Source organism: Larus michahellis, chromosome 6 (assembly GCF_964199755.1).
Source record: "Larus michahellis chromosome 6, bLarMic1.1, whole genome shotgun sequence".
Classification (NCBI taxonomy): domain Eukaryota; kingdom Metazoa; phylum Chordata; class Aves; order Charadriiformes; family Laridae; genus Larus; species Larus michahellis.
In genome coordinates, this window is record NC_133901.1 from 33853656 (window position 1) to 33876974 (window position 23319).

Sequence of the window (23319 nt, forward strand, 5' to 3'; positions counted from 1 at the left end):
CAATAAGTGGGGAACACGGTGAATTGGACAAATAAGTATGTCTAACATCAGCAATGTATCGATCTGTTCTCCACGTTCTTTAAAAGATCTAAGAGAAAGAAAACTGCATCCAAGTCTTTTTAATCTGAGCATCACTGTTGCCATGGTGAGCCTTTACTTATGCAAGCAACATAGCCCTACATTAAGGCTGGAGGCAAAAGGGCCACTTAGTGTTTACGTGCTTAGATGGGCAGGTTTGGGGTTCCTGGGATCTAATTAGCAGTTTGCAATTAGATCGTGAGATTTTGTAAAGTAGAAGAGCAACCAGCAGAACTAACTGTGATTTGAGCAATTTCAAGCTGTAATTAGACTGAATTTTCCTTGAGATCACATCTCACTTTCCGAGGTTGTAACATGGCCGTGGCTCTTCCCCAGTGACTCCCAACAAGATGCCTTAAAATACCTTTGGTGTTCTTCTCTGGTACATAGTGGCACCTTTGAACTGAGTTTGATAGCTGGGATTTATTGGCCTTAAAGAGGTCGTTTGGAGTTTTAATATGAACTGCTCTTTTCCTGAGTACTTCTCATAAGCGTGGCTTTTCCTTGGTGTTTTCCAAAGGAAGAAATAAGGGATCTGTAGGTATTTCCTCTGAAGTCAATCAGAAAGGTGAAAGGAAAAACCCTTGGTGCCTTATCTTCCAAATACGTTTTCTTGTTTACAGATCCAAACTTTTAAATTCAGAGCTAATGAGAAGAATAGAGGGAAGTTAGTGAATTGTGTCCTTCCTTATCATAATACTTTTTTTTCCTTTTAAGTTATTCAGGGCTAGTTAGCACCGCCACGGGAGGTTTATTTTTCACTGACTTTGTATTACTTTAAAAATTAGGGTGCAAGCGCTACAATAGAATTCAGTATTGCCGAGTATACCCAAACTATAGCTGATTCAGCTGCTGAATCTGGGGATTTAAACCGAAGTTTATCTCAGTAGCAACCCGTGATTTAGGGAAAGTTACATAGGAATTAATATATGTAAAATTAATATAGGTAAAAAGTCCCTGGCAATCCTGCAGTGAACCACATTTGACTCCATCTGCATCACCCTGCAGCGGGATGTTGGATGTTGTGCTGCAACCCAACAGCATAAATCTAATGTTTTATTCTGAAAGGTTGCTTTTTCATATTAATATTAGCATGTGAAGAGAGAAGTGTGCCAAGAAGGCCATTAAGGCAGAATACTGCAGGGTGCTTGGCATAGCAAAGATAAAAAAGCCAGCTGAAGTGCATTGCGCTCTTGGTTTATTCCCATCAGCCAGGCAGAGGAGCATTCTCTGTGATGCATGTGTCTGAGAGCACGATAAATGTTGCTTTGCAATTTGGTCCTTAACCCACACTGCTGTTGTAATGAGCACAGCTGTAGGAGGGGGAAAAAAAACAAACAAACAAACCAAAAAAAACAACAAAAAAAACCCACCAAAACCAAGAAAACCCCAACAGCTTTCTTGGAAGTAGGGATGGGGTGGCCAGGACATGAAACTCTCGTGGACGGTAGTGACCTAAAGCATGTAATAGCTAAATTTTATCTGTCAGGTGTAATATTTCAGCTGAGTATCCTTAAAAAGCTCACAGTTAAACTGAAAAAAAAAATCCAGTACCGCATACCTGCTGGCATCAAAACATGATGCTGTGGGGCATGTGTAGAGGGAGGATAGTAAATCAGTGCCTCTTCCACCTGGCAGCTGTGATGGCACTCCTTGCCCAAGGAAAGCTGGTAAGGGTTTTTCTCCTGAAAATGTGGAATTGTCAAGGAAGTGCTTTGTAGAAATATGTGATTTGAACTTGAATTTATTTTTTTGAGGGGGGGGAAGAGGTTGATAAATAACGTTTTTAAACGATCTTTCATTTTATATGTGATGTTATTTTCACTGAAATGAAATTAAGGTGTCAAGGTCTGAGCGCAGTGTTTGAGGTGCTGGGAAAAATCATTGGCTTTTCCTTAGAATTTCGTTTAGCTTGGACTTTCAGGTGGTCCCATTGCTGCCTGTCTTGGGAGTCAGAAAAAGGTAGTCATGTTTCATTTTTCCGCTGTCACCAATGAGTTTCCCACCCAGGCTAACGCAGCATACCGTACATGATACAGGCAACTATTCTGGGTTCGATCCCTCACTGCTGAGCCAAGATAGAGATGCAGTACAGTGGCAATGAGGGAGTTGATTGGTCTCCAGCTAGCAACATCCAGAGTTAAAAAAAAAAAAAGACCAAAAAGAAAGGGGGGAGAAGAAACAACCCCCCCTCTTTACGCAATATCTTTTAATACTGTACAGAACAGGAAACACCACCAGAGGAAGGAATACTCCACATCCTCCCTCTGCCCCTTTTAATTAAAATTGATTAAAGTCTTGGTTTTGTAAGCCAGTCCATTCTGTAGAGTATCTTGTTTGAACTATTTCAGGCTGTTCCTGGCGTTAGACGTATTACAAAAGTGCAAATGTTATTTTAACCGAAGCCGAAACCAGGACTTCCCGAAGTAGGACCCTGAGAGAGAATCCTGGGGGAAGCATCAGGCTGTTTCGTTAGAAGTTGAGGGAGAAACACATGCGTGTAGAAAATAAAATACGCATTTCAGTGCCAACCTTCCTTTGACATTCAGTGAAAACCAGGGGCCCTATTCCCTAAAAACCATCCTAATAACCTTGTGCTCTACTGAAAGCACTCTGCGTCGTACCTGTGTGGCATTATCATCCCCTGGTCAGCTGGCATTTTATTTCCTGGTTTGTTTGGTTCTTCCACCAAAATCTTGCCTTGTTTCTGGCACATAAGCATTGTGTGGGTGTGTAATAAAGGGGTGCAGGCAGGCAAAGTATACCGACAGGAAGAAATTTTTCACTCTAAGGGTGGTGAGCCCCTGGCCCAGGTTGTCCAGAGAAGCTGTGGCTGCCCCATCCCTGGAGGGGTTCAAGGCCAGGTTGGAGGGGGCTTGGAGCAACCTGGGCTGGTGGGAGGTGTCCCTGCCCATGGCAGGGGGTTGGAATGAGATCCCTTCCAACCTAAACCATTCTGTGATTTACACAAGCCTCTTATATCTGCTTGACTTGGAGAATGGAGGCTTGTTTTTTCTGAGCAGTTTGATTGCGAGCTTAGATACACGGGAGCAGTCGTGCATTTTAAGGGAGTGATGCATTTCCCTATGTTCCAAGGGGAGAGGATCCCACAGCGAACATCTGAAAAAAAAAAAAAGGTGGAATTTGGATTTTAGGGTTGGGTTTTTTTCCTAATAAAGTTGCGCCTTGCACATCCTGTGTTCAGATAAGGGCAGATAAGGGCTCATCCTGTTGCTAGCCTGGAGGTACTGAACCCAACAGGCATAAGTTGTTTAATAAGGTATTACCAATCTCTTGGCATGTTTAGGAGTTCAGCAATATTAGCTTCGAATTTAAGACTTTTTAAAGAGCCTGGGTGATGAGAAGGTCTTCCTGAGCTGTTTTAACTGACTGTATTTGAGTGCATTCGATTACATTTCTCGGTGAAACGGGTCTCTGTGCAACAGCAAGTCTTCAAAGCCCCATAATTCAAACAAATCTTCTATTTGCTTAACTACTGAAACAACTTATGGTGAGCACAGCTTATTATGACAGCATAATATCATGTTCACGTTGCCGAGTTCTAATTGAAAAGTAATGTGCTTTTAAAATAGGGGGGGGAAATAATTTCTCTGTTAGTTTTTTAACCTTATGTTTTTAATTTCAGATCTCCTTCCCCTTCCAGAGGAAGTTAGAGATGCCATAGCTTTAATGTCTGTTTTAGCTGCCACTCAAATGTTCACTTTCTGTAAGAAAATCTAAACCAGGAGGTAATGCTATTTCTCCTGATGTGAAAGTCATTAAAGGCAAGTACGCTGCGAGTTCAAGCGCTGGTGGGTCCAAGAGAAATTCCCAGGGTCCAAGAGAAATTCCCAGCCCCGACAACATGAACTTGAAAAGAAAGACAGCCTTTCTTTTCGATGCAATGGTCCGTGTGGCTGTAGCTTTCAATTGCATCGTCGCCGCTAGCGCATTGCTTTTAAAAATCCAAACGAAATCTCTCTTGATTTGGATTTTCAGTCGAAGGTGTGAGACGTAGATGGAAGTGGTAGCAGCTAAATCAGGAGTTAAAGCCACTGCACTGCTGACCTCAGAAGGATGGTCTGGAAGAAGGAGACCTGAACTAAAGAAAAGCTGGGTTGTTAGTTATCATACTTTCTCCCTATATCTATCTATCTACAGCTACATGTAGGTAGATCGATGTACACCTTTTACTTTTCAGTGTTGTTTGCAATGAGAAAAAATGGAAGAGTAGAAGATGAGTTTGATGTTCTCCTCCTTGGTCTTCCTTGGTGCAGGGCAGCAAATCCTCATCCGCAAGTAAATCCTGTCTCACAAGTCAAGATCTGTGGGTAACACGGTAGCACCCATCCCTCCCAGGAATGGGTTAGCACTAGGATAGCAAATACCAAGCAGAAATTATTTATGGGCATACTAACGTGCCATCAGTCCCTTGTCTCTGTCGAAGGCCAGAAAACCCTATTTGGTTTTAGGGCAATGGCATGTCTGTGCTCCCTGGTTAACACAACTCGAGGCAAGGTGGGCAACAGTGGCCTTACTGCTGATGGGAGTTACCACAGTCGTCTTGTGCCGGTACTTTTATCCAACAGCTCGCTGTCTTTGATCGACGTTTTCCTGCTTTCACTGCCAATGGACATGTCCTGGAACAATTTTGTGGTCCTGTATTTGTGAATGAGCTAATAAATTGCAATAATGTGACAGAGTTTGAAATGAATTCAGCTTTTCTGTAACATTATGCTATTGAAAGTAAAATAGGTAATGAGCTGGTCTTTTCCTGATATTTTTTTTTTCTTACCGATACGAGCATTTATCTGAAAGGGACATTTGGAAGTTAAAAGGTGCATTTGTGCATCACGAGAGAGACGGACATATGGTACCCAGAGGAAGAAATGCAAAACATAGGCAATTCCCGTACAGAGTGACAGTATTTAGGAAATAGTTATTCTCTGCTATCACTGCCTGTTCTGCCTGAATGTAATTTTGGGGCAAGCATCTCCCTTTCAGCTAATACAAGTGCATGGAGGCCTGAGAGTGCTCTTCATCTTGCAGGATCAGACTCTTAGAGAAGTCTGATGAGCATGTTATGATCTTCCCCAACAGGGTTTTGGGTTCATACCCTTGGTTATTTCTCTTCGCTGCAATGGTTTGTCAAGGGAGATATCCCCCCGCCAAAATTTACTGGCCCAAATGGATTGATGGCTGGAGGGAATGCTAGATAAGAAGGGTTTTGCACCTGGGGTGGGACCTCTGAGAGGATGAGTGGCAACGCACCATAAAGAAATACAGATTTGCTCTCAATGCCTCTCAAGAATTTGCTTTCAGGCATTCCCAGGCTCTGGATCTTGCTGCTTGTGTAAAATACACTGTCGCTGTGCCATGCTTCTGTCTGTTGCCTGAATGTGGCTAAATCTTCTGAGCCCCACTCAAACAGGGCATAGTTGAAGGTAAGGAACTCACATGGACCTGACACGAGGTGCTTTTTATTTCGCTTTCATCCATACGACCATTCATAGATTTCCCCTTGTCCTAAATCACTCGGAAATCTGCGAACCTGAGCTTTTTGGACTCATTCGAGCAGGTGGGGAAGAGGGCTGGCCGGCACAGAAGAGAAGGCATGGGAGCCCTGACACCATTTGCTGGATCTGCTCTTCCTTACATCGCTTTCAGATAACCAAGCCTCCCCGTTACATGAATTCAAGCCATGTCCTCTGCCACTTCTCATTCACATTTGGAATTGCATCTCTCTTAATGGCATGAATCCGGTCTAGAAAACCTGCCGTGATTTCAGTGTACCAGGCAGGCAAACAGCCAAGGGTGCCATGAGTAGAGTAGACCAAGGTGGGTTATTTTGACAGGGCTAAAATATGTTTGGTTTGGGTGTATAGAAAAAAAGAGTCACAAAATGGAGGATTTGAGGCAATTTTTTATTTTGTTTATCACAACCCCCCTTTTTTTGAAGTGCTGCATCAGTTGAAGCAGCATCCTAAAAAGAAATCAGTTACATCTTAAGAACCATAAGGAGATAGATTGGGATAAATCTCTTATCTAGTGGACACAGAAATGTGGTTTCCTTTTGTGATGGATTTTTTTGCCCACCCCACCTGTGGCTCTTCGGCTCATTTCGCATGTGTCTTCTTGCAGGCTGGGTCTGATCATCACCGTCCAACTATCGCAACTTAAGTTTTTGAAGTCTTTGCAGAGATTCAATGTTTCTATCCGCAGAAGTGTGTGGCCTCTACGATGGGTGCTGTAGTGACGGGGCCAGCCGACAAAACTAAATACAAGGCCAACAAAATAGCTGTTAAACAAGCAGGTGTCTGTCACCGAGGAAGGCTCCAAAATTCTGGTTTTATCCACCCAAAATGATTATGTTTGCTGTTATCAGGGAGTTGGTGGTTGGTTCCCATTTGGTGGCAATTTACATCTAGTTGGCAGCGCGCAGGTGGAACAAAGCCAAGTTTTCTATCACGATGACAGTTTGGTAACAGATGTCTAATGTTTCCCAACACATTTAGCTCATGCGATAGGAATCGTGAGCTAGTTTAGTAAAGCTGAGCAGTTGGGTAATTGCAAACCTTTGCTCCGCATATTTTCTCATTTATCCTTTTTAGCCGCCTAGGCAAGATGATGAATTATTATTTTTTTTTGTATTTGTAGTTTTGGGAGGAAAAGCTTGAAATGTGTTTCAGAGTAATCGTCATCCTAGGAGGTAATCATTCATTTAAATGGTTGGAAACCTCCAGCAGTGCAAGAAGCCACATGTTTTCCTCTCCCGTTCTGCATAACAGGCATTGCCCAAATGCTTGGGCTGTGGCTCCTGCGCTGCCGTTTCAAAGTAACGGGACATGTGGACGATGGTATTTACTCCTGATCCCCCTGATTACTCTGGTTTCTTGCATGTGATGCCTGTCCGTGCCGAAGAGGAGGCTGAATCAAGGCATTTTAATTAGCACCTCCTTAGAGACTATGTGTTTTATTTGGAAGGGGAGAAAGAAGTGGTCGTCCCAAATCCCAGCTCTTCCATAGGAGGGCACTGATACTCGTTAGGGTGAGATTGTTACGGGAAGCCAGTCGTTTCAGTGAGATTTCAGTAGGGACCCCTGTTGTTCAGATTTGCAAGAAACCTTGGAGAAAAGCATAGGAGGATCTGCAGGATGCTCGTGTTTGACCTAGATCTGAGCATCTCCTTCTCCATCATGTTTTCTGATGCCTCCTATGGAGAAGATACCTCTCCTTTTAGCTACAGGAGTGAAATAGAAGCTCTGGCAGGGCTGGGTTGGTAGAGTAGGTTACAAACCCCAGCTTCCATAAGCAAAAAAGTCCCATTAAGAGTACACAGGGAGTTGATATCTTGCCTCCTAGAAGCTCTTGTGAAGCGCTCAGCGTCAGCTGTAAAAGCTCTTAATTAAAGAACAGGCGTTTTGTCATTTTGCCCCATTTGGGTCACACATTCTTCATATCTTTTCTTTTTATGTACTTCCAGCTATGATTTTCCAGGTGGTTTGGCCTGTGATAGCTGGGGCAAGAAGCACAATTACCAAAATATCCAGATAAGGGCTCTTTCTTAATTATGTCTAACTCAACTAGAGTCAGAAAAACCCAGAAATCTCAGCATAGAAAGTTTGAGCCTTGCATCTGCGTAGCTCCAGAACGTCACTGAATGCGGATGTGATGCTGATCAGAGTTCATGCCTCCGACCTTGCCTGTGATGTCTTCCCATTACACCTCTTATCTATTAATTTAGGAACTTGAATCACCAACTCTGCCAGAGGTCAAAAAAATCATTTTCTGGTTTGAGAAGTCTCAGAATGCCAGCATACAGATGCGTATTTAGAATTCTAAGTACCAAATGGGAAGAAGCTGTGGCATCTGCAGAGCGGTACCCAGAAAAATACGCCGTGACCTGGCGTACGTGTATTCTTCCCGCAGAGCGCTGAGTTATTTCCACATCATCTTGCACAACTGTGGTCAAACTGTCTCTACCATTCATCCCGTCTCTGTTATATTCCCAGGGAATATCCCAAGCATCCTCCCCGGTATCTGAGCATAGCAGGTTTCTTCAACCCTGGTCCAGAACCGAACATTTTTCCTACAAAAACGTCAATATTATTTTTTAAACGTTTTCTGTATTTCTTTGCACTGCCCTCCCAATGCCTCGAAAGGGTCCCTTTTCTTTTGGAGGTGATAAAATAAGACATCACGTATGTTTTTCACTGTAATTTTGTCGAGCGAGGAGCGTATGCTGCAAAACCTTGGAAGTTTCTATTTAGGGAGCGGCACGCTCAAATTAAGGAAGTTGGAGGACAGAAGTTGAATTCATATTCTAAATTCCAGGATGAGGATTATACCCTGATTGCTGATTTAGGGCATGGCTTGGGAGTATTTGCATTTTGATGTTTTTATTGAAGCAACTGAAGAGATTTATTCTTAAGCTTCGTAGGGCTGAAGTGTGTCACTTCTGTTAGTTTGTAGGAATTTGACTTGAAAGTGGACTTTGACCTCTGTAGCTGGGAATAAAACAGAATTCAAATGTGACTCTTGTTACTAAGCATGTGAAGGGCTCGCTTGCTTGATTTTACACGTGTTTTTGGTTTCACTATATATTTTTGGAATTTCTTTTGACTTTTTGGATGCCTGATGCACAGTATTAGCAAACTGCATCCAATTTGTTTTCTACGCGTCATTGCACTTGTACGTACTCAATACACATAAGCAGTCTGTCAGAGAATTAGCCAAGAGATTTCGAAAAGCAATCACAATAACGCTGCAAGTACATATTTTAAGCAAAATAATAAATGAACACTTTTTTTTTTTTTTCTTTTAAAGCCATCAGCAGAGCTTTTGGCTTCTGCAACTCAACACACAAAATGATGGAGAAGTTGAGACTGGAGCAGAAGATCCCATCTCCCATCAAACTGAGGGATTTTGGGGAGAATTGGTGGAATTTGCAGGGGCTGGGACTGGTGACGTCTTGCCTTGCCAGCACCATGCCATGTCTTACCTAGTTTTTGTCCTCTCACGTCGCATGATGTGAGCTACACGTCATTTTCGTAGGACTTGTCCGTCTTTCAGGATAAGAGGTATTATAGGGAAAAGCCATTTCCTCTTTCTGTCCCATATGTTTTGGGAGACCCTAACCCTTCTGACACGCTGCTGTTTGGCATCTCTCATCCCCTGCTTGAGGAATCCTCTCTGGTTGCCCAGGGGAGAAGACAGGGTAGCTGGTCCCCTGCCTCCCTGGGAGCACGAGGTGGCTTCTTTCCACATTTTCTTTCCTGCCTCCTTCCACCAAGAAAGGATGCTCCCAAGCCATGGGCAAAAGTAATGCAGAGCTTCTTGACCTCGAGTTTTGCATCCATTTTTCGACTGTTGAAGGGAAATTTTCCATGCTGGGATTTCATCTTGCTGACAATTATAAATCATTACGGGTATTTAACCGGTCAGGAAAGTGAAAGATAACTCATACGCTGTCTATACATTTATCATGAAAAGCAGAGCCATCTTATTGCTCTGTCACCCCTACAATGATGTGTCTGCTGTGATTTAGAAGGGAATGTATAAATATGTCTTTCCTTTAGTGAAGGTTTTTTAGCGACGGGTTTAGTATGAACCTCATGAGGAGTATAAAGCGATCGATCAGCAGCTGTGTCACACAAGGTTATCCCAAGTTCAGAGCAGGCTCGGAACTGATTGGTTTCCAAAATCGGATGCATCAGGCTGCTGTGGCCACAGGAGCAAGGTCACCGAGAGGATCTGGTGACAGTATAAATAACAAAGCAGAGCTTAAGTAATTTGTCGACAGCACCCCCGAGATAAAATTGCGCTTTATTGCATTGGATTTGGGGCTTGCTGATGTGACCTTTCACATTTCTTGACACCTCTTTTTATTTTTCCCTTTTAACTTTAAATTTTTTTTTTTTTGCTCTTTCTCTCCCAATGTCATTGCAGTTTTAAATAGAGTAAAGAAGGTGGTTTGAAGGGAATAAGTCAGTAAATCGATTCCATCCCATTACTGAATTAGAGACAGGCGTGACAGACAAGGTACGTTAAAAAGATAGACAGGTGGATACATATATATGATCACGGATAACATGGTGTTTTATCTTTGTGCTAGTGTTATCATGCACAAATGAAGCATCCAGGTGAAATAGCGGATTATGGTCTATCTGTTAATTGCAAGATATTATGGCTAAAATGAAGTACTGAAAACTAAGCCACCTCCCCCTTCCCACCCTCCATACCTTTCTCCATAATCCCGTCAACGCTCTCTTTTCCCATACAAGTTTGTGTCACCAGCAGCCAAAGGTTGTACATGCACGGGGACTTCTCTGGCAGCTGAATGTCAAACTTTATTGAGTGGGTGGATCCCGTTCATCCATTTCCCACCCCCTCCCCCAGCTCCGAGCCTTTCTAAAAATAGCATAAACCTTGACAAGGAGCTATTTTAGAGGAATCATATTCATGAGGATAGTCATGGGAAGCTTATTTTGGCAGGCTTGCATGTGTTCGATTTGCATGCTTCCTTAGTCAAGGGCTTGGTGAGCTTGTGTTGCGAGCCAGTTGGACATGGGCTAAAGAGAGAGCATCTGGATTTTCGGACCTCCTGGGCTGGGACATCTACTCCAAGTGAGTTTATAGGAGGAGAAGAAGTGAAGATATTCTTATAGGAATGTTGATATGTGACTGAAGTCATTCATTTCAGGCATTTGCACACCAGCCCGCAGCTTATTGGATCTGATTTCATAAAACCTGGCTGTGATTTCTCTCCAGGGACCTTAATGATCTTGCCACTTTCAATAAACGTTTATAGAAACTACTGCCAGCCTGTGGATAAGAGAAACTCCTATGAGAGACTTTATCTTCCAAAAATATTTAAAGACACCAAAAAAAAAAACCACCCACGAGAAGATCAATAGAAAATGTCAAAATGTAGTGTTTGCTGGGTAGCTGGAGCTGAATTGCAGTACCAGACATTTGCATTGTAGGCATGCAGTGGGTACGTTTGCTTTTCTCACTTGGAAAACTGTGCGCGTTGGAGCAATGCTATAATTGGGACCAGCAAAACGATGAGTGTGAATAAAATCAAACTGTAAGAGATAAGATGGAAATTAAGCAGGTAAAGGCTGTTCCACGCTCATGCCATTCGGGTACGGTATTGCACAGTACTCATGTTTGCACCTCTAAGAAATTTCCATTTTTTCGCATAAAAAAATCCAGATACGAAGCCGAAGCTGCCTTCTTCGCCAACCTGAAACTGTCTGATTTCAACATCATTGACACCCTTGGAGTCGGAGGGTTTGGACGAGTTGAGCTGGTAGGTAAACTTTTCTTCTTTGAAGTTTGCGTGATGTCCTAAGCATAAGTACTGTGTTATGAGTCTTTTAATTTTTCTTTGTTGTTACACCCGAATAACTGGGAGAAAATTATGTGATAAGATTATGTAGTTTCTAATGGTTGAAGAAAGCTGAATTCTGTTTCCTGTTAAAAAAAACCGTACGAATAAACACTTCAGAACCATAGAATCATTTAGGTTGGAAAAGACCTTTAAGATCATTGAGTCCAGCCTTTGCAGTAATCAAGAAGAATTTATGTACTAGGTTGAGAGAGGAGCATGCGTCTTCTCTCTCCAGGTGGTCCTATTTTTATGGGATTGATTGCGTTTTCCAAACAACCTGAAGAGTCGTGTGGCCGTTGGGTGCTAAGATTGAAAGAGCAACCTGAAATCTTTCTTACCCAAAACAGGAGTAACAGCACGATGTCTCCTCTAAGCAGTTCCTAATTCAGGTCTAGAGGTAGACCTACTTGGTTATATCACAAAAGCTGTAGATTCAGTGTTCGAACTATGGCAACACTTTACAGAAAACTCTTTTTGCAGAATTTTAGAGAAAGGACAAAACCTGAGCTTGCTTTTTGCTCTGCTTGGATTTAGAGCTCTGCAGTCTTTATTAAAACAAAGCCTGAGCAGGAGGAGACTGAGAGGGCAGCCGTTGCATGACCCGTCTGTAATATCATGTAAATACAAAAACTTACAAATAGAAAAAGGGAGCTTAGTTTACATCACGGTGCTGACCACGGAGGAGTTTCTGATACCAGACACCAGTACAGTATGTTAGGAACTCCTGTAAGTTAGGGGCAGAAAAGGGAATGGAGTTACTGCTGCCATCATGAACCTTTGGGGAAATCCCCGCTCTGTAACCCCGTGGGAGCCAAACACGCCCACAGTGCTGGGAACTGGAAAACGGGCAAAATGAAGTGTTTCAGTAATTATTTGTGACATAGCAGGTAAATTCTGTGTTAAAAGCACGACTCGCTCTTCCACATGATTTATTTCTGAACTTTTCCTGTTTGGATGTATGTAAAATGGTGCGGAGGAGAGCATATCCATGAGAATGCTGCTCCCTTCCTGGGGTTTGGTTTTGGTTTTCTATTTATTTATTTATTTTATATTAGCAACTGTTGTTTTGGAAGAGAGTCATGAGAGCTCATGCGTAGCCTGGGAAGGCTGCCCTTACCCCACTCCTTCTATAGTCATCTGCTGTGGAGGATGCTTTAGAGCAGGAGTTTAATTTGGGTTGCGCTGAACTTACCTTTGAAGGCCCTTTCCCCTCTGTTGACAACAGCATAAAGTGCAGGAGATTTGTCTCCTAAATTAACATCATCGCTGGCTTCTGCGCCTGAGGTGATCTCTAGTGAAGGGCTCACCAGTTTTGGGCTTGTTTTGAATCTTGTGAAGGAGTTTGTGAGGTCTGTTTTCATTTTTAAGGCTTTTTTGACATGTGCTGTCAAGCTCTGAAAACATCAAGATGTTCCTGGGAAGGTGCATGGGTTTGTCTTCATGAGGGGTTGTTTATGAGACCCTCAAACCACAAATTATGAAAAGAAATTGGACTGTCATTGATGTCCGTGGGTCAGTCCACTAGTTCTGGCTGCTTACATAGTTAATTTGGAAGCTTTAAGATGTTGACATCTTGAAATAGCAAGGCGTGATGCTTGGCCAGGTGTGAGGAAGAGCAGGAATGGACATTCTCTGTCACTTCAACATATCAGATCATAGTCAGGTAGAGACAGTTAATTCTTAGGAGACATCCAAATCTCAGAAGTTTCCAAGAAGCCCTGCTGCCCCTTCGGCAGCCTGCAGAAGGTTTCTGACAGGAGAAACATTTTCATCGCCTCGTAGGGGTTTCCTTCAGGGGTGGGTTTAACACACTGCCCCTGCTCTTCTAAGCTGGTTAAGGTCATTTTCTGTAGTTCTCAATTAATACTGAGAGCTCACAAAAGGATAAAAGATATTTAAAAGTTTAGCTCAACACTCCAGATTTTATTATTTTTCTTTATCACCGAGGGAAATTTTGTTATTAAAACAAGAAAATACTTTTTATGTCAAAACTGAGCCTAGGATTGCTGCCTCTTGCCTTCTATTGTCTCCATGAAAAATATGTTTTAGAATTGAAGGCTAAAAAATGAGCTAATGCACAATGTATTGGAGGAATTGACTCTTTTATTGCCTGAGTGTGTTACAATAGCCTGCTAGTGCACAGCAGCATTGGAGTTTGTTCCTGGAAAACATTCGCATTTTTGCGCTTTCCAAGAGTAAAACAGATCACATAAAATACATTGCAAGGAAGGGGTTTCTTTTCATAGCTTGACCTCCGCCACTGTGGGCGAGCCCCCCCAGGGCATCTCCATACCCTTCAAGAGGGCAACTGGTTGGAAACTGGAGTGTCTCAGGCTCAGTTTGGGTCTTGCTGGCCAAGGAAGAATAACACTCCCGTTGGCCTGCGTTTTAATTTCCATTTGTGGTTTGTGTCAATATAGCCTGGTTTTCCAGATGCTGCTGTGAATGCCGGCTGTTTGGAGAGGTCACCCCTTCAATGCTTTTGTACACAAGTACATGGCTTTTAGGCAAGACAGACTAAAATTTAAATTATTTTCAATCCTACAGCGATTACCTGTGGAAATATCTTTTTGCCTTGCTTTTCTAGTTTTTTTTTTGTATGTCAAGAGACATTTCGGGTTTGCATTGGCATCGTACATTGTTTTCTCTGGTTTTTAATGGCTACTTGGTGTCTTTTGCAACGCGTCTTGTCCTTATGGATGCTGGTTGTCTTCTTCATCCCCAACCGGACTGTGTAATTAGCTTTTATCCAGGCTTCTCTGGCGTGGAGAAACCAGCTGAGTAGGGGCTGTGCTCCTTTAGACGGGGACCAGCTCTGCCACTGGTACAAGAGCAAATAAAGGCTTTTGTTGGCGTACGGCAGAACCTGTGTGATCCTCAATGTTTGAAAAGCAAGCAGGTGGGTTGGAGAGACCACAGTCTGCCCAGAGCCGGCAGTGCCACATTCCGAGGACAACCTTCCCGCGTGTCAGGGTGCTGCCAAGTAGATGCAAGCTGCTCCAGGACACGTCTCTCCCAGCTGGTGGACACCTCCCTTAGCAGGGCGGAAAGAAAACAGTCAGAGTGACTTCTTGGGTTTTAATAGCATGGATTAACAGATGGCATCCACTATTTTTTATAACTCAGCTTCTCAGTTGAGAACTATGTCGGTTCAACTCATAGCTCAACTCTGTCAGTTGAGCATCTTCTGTGTTGGGATCCAGGTGCCGCAGTAATACGTTGGAATAAGGAATGTCATCTCAGGTTCATGTCCCAGCAAGCACCGCTTTGCAGAGGATGGAGATGTGTAGGTCAGGTGTCCTCAGCCTTCATAAATCGTCTCTCCTGAACTTTGTTGACCTTGTCTTTGTTCTTTAATTTCCTTTTAGTTTAAGTAAGTCCTGTGTTTCTAATCATCTGCCACAGGTCAGCTATTTTGAATTTAAATCAAGATTATTTCAGACAGCTCTTAAATAAATGTATTGGAGTATCTGAACAGATGGGATTAGAGTCATTCTTGCTGTGAAATCAGTTCATGTAGGTGATGGCTGAGCACAGGTAGACTGAAAATCAGGTCCACACCTGAACACATGCCCTTTTGTTGTGTTGATTTGCAAAGTTGTCGCTTCCAACAATTAATCAGCAATGGAGGAAAGAGAAGATTTTAAATAACTCCGGTTGTCATAAAATTGCAAAAATAATCTATTTTCTGCACACCCCATCCCAAGCTTGATTGAGGCTTGGTTTCAGCTACATCTTTGTTCGGTTCTCAGGACAGATGCGCCAGTGAAATCCTATAGACTTACCCACCGTCGCTGCGCGTTCACAAGCTTGGAGGGAGAGGTGCCTTCTGCACTCCTACGGGTAGCATATGGCTCGGGACGTCCTAAAGGCAGCAGGCAATAGGCGGGTTAAGGACAGTCTCAGTCTTTATCCCTGACTTGACAAAACATTTAATCATATGTTTTAACATTCAGCAGTTTTGCGGAAGTCGGTGGCACTTAGAGCACATATTTCAACCAGATGGTCATTAAACCTCAGGCTGGAAGGGACCTGAAGAGATCGTCACCAAGGCAGAGTCAAATAGACCTAACCAGTTCTGACCGGTTTTCCCTAATTTGTTGTTGAAGTCATTAGGGAAGGAGGTTCCCAAGGCAATTTATTCCAGTGCTTACCTGTTCCTCGCTGCAGGAAGGGTTTTCCTAATATTTAACCTCTCCCTGCTGTAGCCTATAGTAGTCTTGAAGTACAAATACATAGAACCCTTGAGGTCGGGTTGTATTGATTTGAAGACCTTTGTCATGTGAACCTGAAGAACTCTTCTCTTTAAAAGCATAAATGGCCTTCGTTTGACCTTTACACTGATTTCATTAATTCCAGGCCCGTGGTCCATCTTCTTCCTCCCTCTTCAGCTGGCTCTCGCCTCTTTGGAGAGATGCCCAAACCAGACGTGTTAGTCCAACCTGGACCTTCCTCTGCTCAGGTGGAGCCAAACAATGAGGGGCACTTTGCCACTTCTAAATTGTGCCCCTTTTATTTCAAGTCATCGCTTCTGTTTGTAAAATTTAGTTTGAATTCCCTTGCTCTTCTCAAAAGTGCTCCCGGCCCTCCCTGGCTTGATTTTAACAGATGCAAAGTTAATAAAATTCTTCTTATTTCATAATCCAAGCCACTAATGAAGGTGTTTTATGGTGCCATATACTAGACAGACCCCCCTTAAAGTCCTTTTGGCTTGATGGTGGCCAATAAAAGCTAAACTCCTTTACAATATGGAGATTAATAAAGACATGCATAAAAACTAAGCCTTAGTTTCAGCCACATTTGACTGGGGCTGTACAAGACCATTTTTAAATGGACAGTATGGCATTTTTCATTTTTATTCATGTTTTAAGAGAAATCTGGCCACAGATTATGAAGTGCAATCAAATTTATTATAGCCTCGAGCCCATTTTGTAAACAAAACCATTAGTGAATTAATTAGATGGCGAGGAAAAACTGCCGTAATTGTCTTTCAATAGACTTGACAGATGCATAATTCAGATATTTATTAGTGGAAATTTCCAATTGCGTAGCTATCATTTTGTTCCAGCTATTATGAAGCTTTTTATTAGAAAGCTCAATCTCCTCTTTGATATCTCTTAATTTTTATTTTTAATTGTCGGGGATCCTTTGGCCGCTTTCCTTTTGAAAGAATGGGTATTTTGGGTGCCATCAAGGTGAGGAAATTGAGATGTGAGGGGTTTGAAGATTGGGTACCTGAGTAAATCCGACTTGCATTTGACAAGGAAACAACTGCTACAGAGCTGAGCAAAATACTGGTTATAAACATTTGGTCCTTTTTTTTCCATCCCTTCTTAACTGTATGCAGGATGCTTAATTTTAATGGTGCCATCAGATGTGGCTGGACCACTGCAGAGCTATTTTTGTTTTTTATTTTTCCTTTGATTTTTAATCCCTGGTGGAATTAAATCCATCCTTTGTAGATGGAAACATATTCTTGGGGCTTGTCTGCTAATGGAAAGGATGTCGTCACAGTTTGGAAAGATGAGATGCCGTTTGTAGCCCATCAAATATTGTCAGAGGCCGGATCAGGATATGAGCTGTTGAGCCAGAGGCTCCAGCTCCGGTTGGAGGCAGGAATAAGGCATAAAAATAAGTGTTACATTGTGGATAAAGCCAAACTCAGGAGTGGGGCCAGCTCATGTGTGGGGTTGGAGAGTTTAGGTCCATCTGATATTTTCAAGAAACCACACTAGTGAGTTTTTCCATTTGGTTTAGCATATTTTAGCTATATAACCCTTCTTCTGCTGTTTACTTTTTATTGGAATGATTTTATGCATGAAACAGTTTACATTCCTCACTGCTTTTTTAGCCTTTCCCTTCTAGACATTTTTGAAAAATAACATTTACCTCTGGGCTTTATAGAAAGACACAAATTTTAATACATTTCCCAAAGCCCTCGCTTACAAAAAACTTAGTTGTGCATGTTGTCAAGCATTGAATTTCAATTTTCAGTAGAGGGATTGAAACAGAATTAGAGGTTTTTAGCACAGTTGAGTATTTGATTAAGTAACTGTAATTGTTAAATAGCTGAGGTTTTCTAAGGCCCGTGCGTTTTTTAGTGTATACTTTGGTGTATTCAGAGTGTAATTGTGCAATTTATTTTCCTGTAGAGTCCCATAGCGCTCAGACTGTTTTACAATATTTAGTGCTTTCCCAACCAGTTGAACCCAGACTTTTTCAAAGAAAACAAGATCACTGTCATGGACAGTTTCTACCCTGCTGCCCACTTGTAATTAATTCTTGATCCATCCTTCAAAAATGATGTCCTAAAGACTTAATTTTTACTCCGTGATTTTTCTTTCCATCTCAGATCTTTTTTTTTTAAGTCTTGACTTATTTTCCAGTCCAACCCAGTCCGGTCGCCGTGCCTGTTCACACACAGCGTGCAGCTAACCGAAAATTAACCCGATGTTGAGCATGAGGTGGAAAGGATGTAGTGAGAAGCACCATGGAGCCTCCTTATAATTTAGATACGCAAACTACGATTTCTCTCTAAGCCTTAGGTCAGGAGAGCCTTGAGGAGATGGGCAATGTACCTTCAAAACCCTAACGGAGAGGTCTGCAATACTGAGCACCACGGTAGGCTTCGAGGCAGAAATACGAGCAAGATTTTCCCTCGCTTCCCTAATGAAAAGAAATGCTGGGAAGAAAGCGAGTTGTAAGGCAAGGAATATTCTTACGGGGAAAACTGTTTCATACGGGAAGACCATAAATACATTTAGTACAAAAAGTGCGCTGGACTCGTTTGCGGAGCCGCCACTTTGTTCGTGCAGCAGGTCAGCTGTTGGGATTAGGAGAGCTCAGCTCGCAAGCGCTGCGCTCGGCAACAGCTGCTGCTATTTTTGTTGGTCTGAATGCATCTAGCTGGGAAACAGCAGAAAATAAAGGACCTTGGGCATGCCCAGCGAGCAAAAGCATTGGCCCTTCAGTTCCCAAGCGCTGTGGTTGAGTCGGTTATTATTTAACGTGATGCAAAGATATTTAGGTTTCATGAGAGCGCAGATTTCTAGCTCCAAATAATGCACATATAGCAAAATGCACAGCTAACAAAAGTCCCTTGGAAAAATATCTTTACTGTTACAGAGGTATTGCTGTGCCCCGCATGGGGAGTTCAATAGGAGACATAAGCAACGAGAAACTTGTGTGTGGACACAGAAGTTCAGGAGGAGCTTCTGTCCAGCTCCTAAAAGCTCACCGTTAACTGCATGTTTAGGAAAAAGCCACATCGCCAGAGTAAACGAAATATTTTTCACTTGCGCAATCTCTGCTCCCTGTGTGTTCCCATTTAGCTGGGAGCCCACCCAGCTCCCTTGAAGATCAGCAGAAAAGGCTCCTCAGCCAGGTTTTTGTGAACGCGGTGTCTAGACGCTCTGGAAGTTCATGTTCAAATACCTCCATTGTATCAGTGAGAAGAAATCTGTAGATTTTTGAGTGGCAAACACTGTGCCAGTTGTAACCTCTACGTAGCTGCCAAGATGAAGGATAAACTATAAATATAAATATGTGTTCAGCTCTGCTTTCGTGCCCTTGGGTCTGTTGATCTTCCGTGGCTTCAGGGGTCTGCACAGGGTACCACAGTGGCAAATATTAGCTGTAGCAGCTCCTTGGAGAAAAAAAAAAACACAATCGTAGGGCTTCTTAGAATACCCACAGCCATGCAAGAGCTGTAACCCGCAGGCACAACATCTGCAGTAAATGGGAATTCAGAAAGTCAGTTGTTCTTTGCTGTCTTCTCCTAGAAGGAGACCGTGCATGAATAGGAGATGACTGGGCGTGAATGAGATAGATGCCTTCAAAATAGCATCTCCTCAGGCTAGGCATGGCAAGGTTCAGGCACCTCACTAGTCGTCACTGAAAATAAATCCTTCTTTGGGGGATTGTTCTACATTCTGGTAAATATTTATTAACGTTTACAGTTTCTCAAGGTCAGCTTGCATTGTATCAGTTCAGCTCTCCCTGGAGCTGCAGGGGAATTGCTCACATTGCAGACTATCTATAAAACACATATATGATTTATTGTAAATGGAGGCAAAGAAAGAGGAAGGATAAGAAACATACAGATACACACACTTACTCTGCTTTCCATCGAGGTCTGGATTTTGTCTTGTCAATATCCATTTTCCCAGAAAGTCTGAAAAAGCACTAAGGTGTAAAACCATATTTATTTGTAGATGAGTTATAGCTGTGTTAAAAAAACAAAATCGGGCCTCCAGCACACTGTGTGTTTTGGAAGTTGTAGAAGTTTATACACCGTAAAGCAAAGCAACGCTTTTGGAGCACTTCCAGCATTTTCATATAAGCACGGGGAGCCCAGGAGAAGCCAGCTGAGGTCCAACAAAACAAGGACTTGGAAAAGCAAGAAAGCTTGGATCTTTTCTTTTTCTCTTGTCCTTTTCCTTCTTCTCCTCTCCATCTCTCCTTTTCCTCTTATATTTTTTCTTCCTCTTCTCCCCTGCATTTGCATCTTGTCTCAGTCTTGTAGCGTTCTTCTGCTCCGCTTTCTACCAAGACATCTTCATCCCCTTCCTAATGGACTTTTCAGAGTTTCTTTACTGAAGCAGCATTATTTTCTCAATGCTGAGAAGTTAAAGGTAGTCCTGTGAACTCAGTTTATTGGCATCGAAATGAAGCCTGTTCCTCATGTAGGGCCACGTCCTCATGTCCTCTTCAGGGGAACTTCTCCTTGAAGGTATTTTCAGATGGTGACCCATCTGTTTGGGTTCGCTCAGGGGTAGCTTTGTCACGATGACTCAGGCTGCCAAAAAAACCACCTGGTGACATAGGAATGGGGCATCACGCTGAAGCACAGCTAAAGGCCATGACCCCGGCTGGACAATGCTTCCTTCCCACATGACCACAAGGCACGCAGCGAGAGGGTGGCTGACTGTGAGGCTAGCACATAAGAAAGCTGCTTGCCACAACTTTGGGCCTTTCCCTACAGGAAAGATGTTGAGATTCTGGAGCAAGTCCGAGAAGGGCAATGAAGCTGGTGAGGGGTCTGGAGCACAAGTCTTGTGAGGAGTGGCTGAGGGAGCTGGGGGTGTTCAGTCTGGAGAAAAGGATGCTGAGGGGAGACCTTCTCGCTCTCTACAGCTCCCTGAAAGGAGCGGGTAGAGAGGTGGGGGTCGGTCTCTTCTCCCAAGTAACAGGTAACAGGACAAGAGGAAACAGCCTCAAGTTGCACCAGGGGAGGTTTAGATTGGATATTAGGAAAGATTTCTTCACCAAAAGGGTTATTAAACATGGGAGCAGGCTGCCCAGGGAAAAGGTGGAATCGTCATCCCTGAAGATATTTAAAAGACGGGTAGACGTGGTGCTGAGGGACATGGTTTAGTGGTGGTTTTTGTCAGAGTTAGGTTTGATGGTTGGACTTGATGACCTGAAAGGTCCCTTCCAAACTAGACAATTCTGCGATTCTAACTTCTGTCCACCCTGATGTTGTGGGCCTTCCTTGCTTCAGAGGTCTGGATGGGTGTCACATGAGGAGGACAGGAGTAGCTGCTTCTTCATGAGGTTGGCAATCATGGTGAGCTCGTGCAGTAGGAAGGGGCTAAAAAGTGGAGGAGTCGGACTCCTCCCGCGTAGGCCTGTCCGGTTGGTACCTGCTGGTTGAAGATGCAGCCGCGGCTCCAAATGTGCGTGTGATATCCCATCATCCTAGTGCTTGGACCAGAATATTTTGCAAAATAATGCATATATGTTTTATATTCTGTTTAGATTAGATATGTATATAAACATATAACCAATGTATATTTTATCTCCTTATGCAAATACGTATATATGCAAAATAAAAGCAACTATTTCTTATTCTATTTTGCTTCTACAATTGGCTCGTTTAGTTATAAACATTTCTGCTGTTACTTTTGTCGCTGGAATGCAGTTTATTTCCTGAATCAGAATTCTGGAGAATGACCTTATCTAATTAATTTTACCTCGTCTCTCTGTGGCTTTGCACGTCACTGCTTTAAATTGGTGTTTGGACTTCATTTAACTACTCTCCCTATTGCATTTTGTTGTGTTCTGGAGAGAAAACACATTCCTGTCCCACAACTGAAAGGGCGTGTATCCTCCTCCAGAGGTTAATTTGTAACAGAGAGGGCGAGAGCTCAAGCAGATTCACTGTGAGGGAGTTCGACCAGGAGAGCATCAGCAGTAACTACAGCTTTACTGGGATTCACTGTTTTGGGAGTTACTGTACTGGAAAGGATGGTATGGGTCTGCTCTTGGCAGAGATTTGCTGTTCAGCCTGCTTTGCACTTCGCGGTTAAGTTTGTGGAAGCTGGAGGCAGAATTGCAGCCATGGACCATGGGCCAGAGCTCAATGATGAGACGGACATAAAACGGAAAGCTGAAACATGCGTACAAAGGTGGGGAGAAAGGGAAGGGCTATACTCAGTGCTATACATTTTCTTTCTAATTTTTTCCTGCCAGCAGGCCTTTCTGCAGATGCACAACTTTAATATTATCGTTGAATGTGGACGCTTACAGTGGCCTTGATGTTTGCTCCTACCATCACTGCACTGAATCTCCAGGAGAGATAATTTGGATGGGGCTTTGAGCAACCTGGTTTAGTGGGAGATGTCTCTGCCCATGGCAGGGGGGCTGGAACGGGATGAACGTTAAGGTCCCTTCCCACCCAAACCATTCAATGGTTCTGTGAATTTTGGAGATTTTGGCGCTGGTGAAGGGGCAATGGCTGGGTGAGGTCAATGCAAGGAGAGGAGTGAAAAAAGGAGGAGGGAAGGGACCAGAAATTCTTTTAACTTGCAAAAAAACCAATAGAGACGGAGATTGGTTGTTACCCTGTGTCTATCCTCTTAGCGGCTCGGCTGCTCTCAGAGAAGAGCGATTGAAACTCAAGGCTCCGGCAGGTCTCCGCCAAATCAATAGTCCGGGGGCCTTTGAAATAGAAGATGTTGCTTCCAAGTGAGTGAAAGTGATCTGGTGAGCTTTGTAACAAGGATGGCTCCTTTGCAAAACTGCAGGCTTTTCCTCTCTGAAGCATTTAGGAGATTTTTCTGGTGGGTTTCTTGGGGAGGCTGAGCTTCCTGCCCAACATACCCCCCTCCTCCTGAGCAGAGAGGCAAGATCCTTGTGGCTTCTGTGGCACCATGGGCTATTTATCTCATTATAATTGAGGGACAGGGTGTTCTCAGCAGCCCATTCACATCTTCTCAACGTTAATCGTTTTTTTCTTTTTTTTTTTAAATACAAAGTCCAGGTAACTCCTGTATATTTTTTTTCTACTTTCAAAATGAGATTGGGATTAGAGCTCGGGGTTTTTTCGATTAACTTTCATGAGCTCAATATTAAAAATTACTGTTTGTAAGAATAACAGAAATGACCTGGAGCTCCCCAGCTTTACATCACAAAAATGGTCCTCGCAGTTGCCACATTTGGCAGAAACACCAAAGCAAGGGGAGGGCTCAGGCGTGTTGAAGAAGGGGAGGATGAGTTTGGAGGATTCATTTTCCAGGTGGACAACCAGGTGATCCAAAATGTAAGCCTGAGATTTTGTACCTCAGCGGCTTGTTTTGGTACGTCAGCACGTTTAATGCAAATTAATCCCCTCCCCATGCTTTCAGACTCTCACAAATCCTCTGCTTTACGAAGCACGACAGGACTGGGAATGGAAAATGGATCTAAATTCTCCTGTGGCATTAGGTCAAAGTCTTGCATTAGCTAATTGTAGCCGCCTGATTGTTTTATATTTAAACATTTGTGGCAGCGATAACATCATCAAACATCAAATAAAACCACTGCCTTCTGCTTCCTTATAGTAATTTCCTTTCCTGTACTTATTT

At 43.0% G+C, this 23319-nt stretch overlaps 1 protein-coding gene and 1 long non-coding RNA gene across 9 annotated transcripts in view; one reads left to right on the plus strand and one right to left on the minus strand.

The window, feature by feature from the left end:
• The window catches only part of PRKG1 (protein kinase cGMP-dependent 1), a 530425-nt gene that overhangs the window by 485242 nt on the left and 21864 nt on the right, over nucleotides 1-23319 (plus strand). For 5 of the 8 annotated variants that reach the window (XM_074590625.1, XM_074590626.1, XM_074590627.1 and 2 more), the window contains one exon: nucleotides 11296-11392. In XM_074590625.1, coding sequence (XP_074446726.1) covers nucleotides 11296-11392 — 97 coding nt within the window. Of the gene's footprint in view, nucleotides 1-10629; nucleotides 11195-11263; nucleotides 11393-23319 lie in introns of those variants that run through there. The other 3 variants (XM_074590632.1, XM_074590630.1, XM_074590631.1) reach the window with 3 other exon arrangements.
• On the minus strand, nucleotides 5984-10403 carry LOC141744510 (uncharacterized). Its single transcript, XR_012587475.1, has 3 exons — nucleotides 10320-10403; nucleotides 9080-9831; nucleotides 5984-8585 (listed from the first exon to the last, which is right to left on the minus strand). It is a non-coding gene; the product is annotated as an uncharacterized LOC141744510 (long non-coding RNA).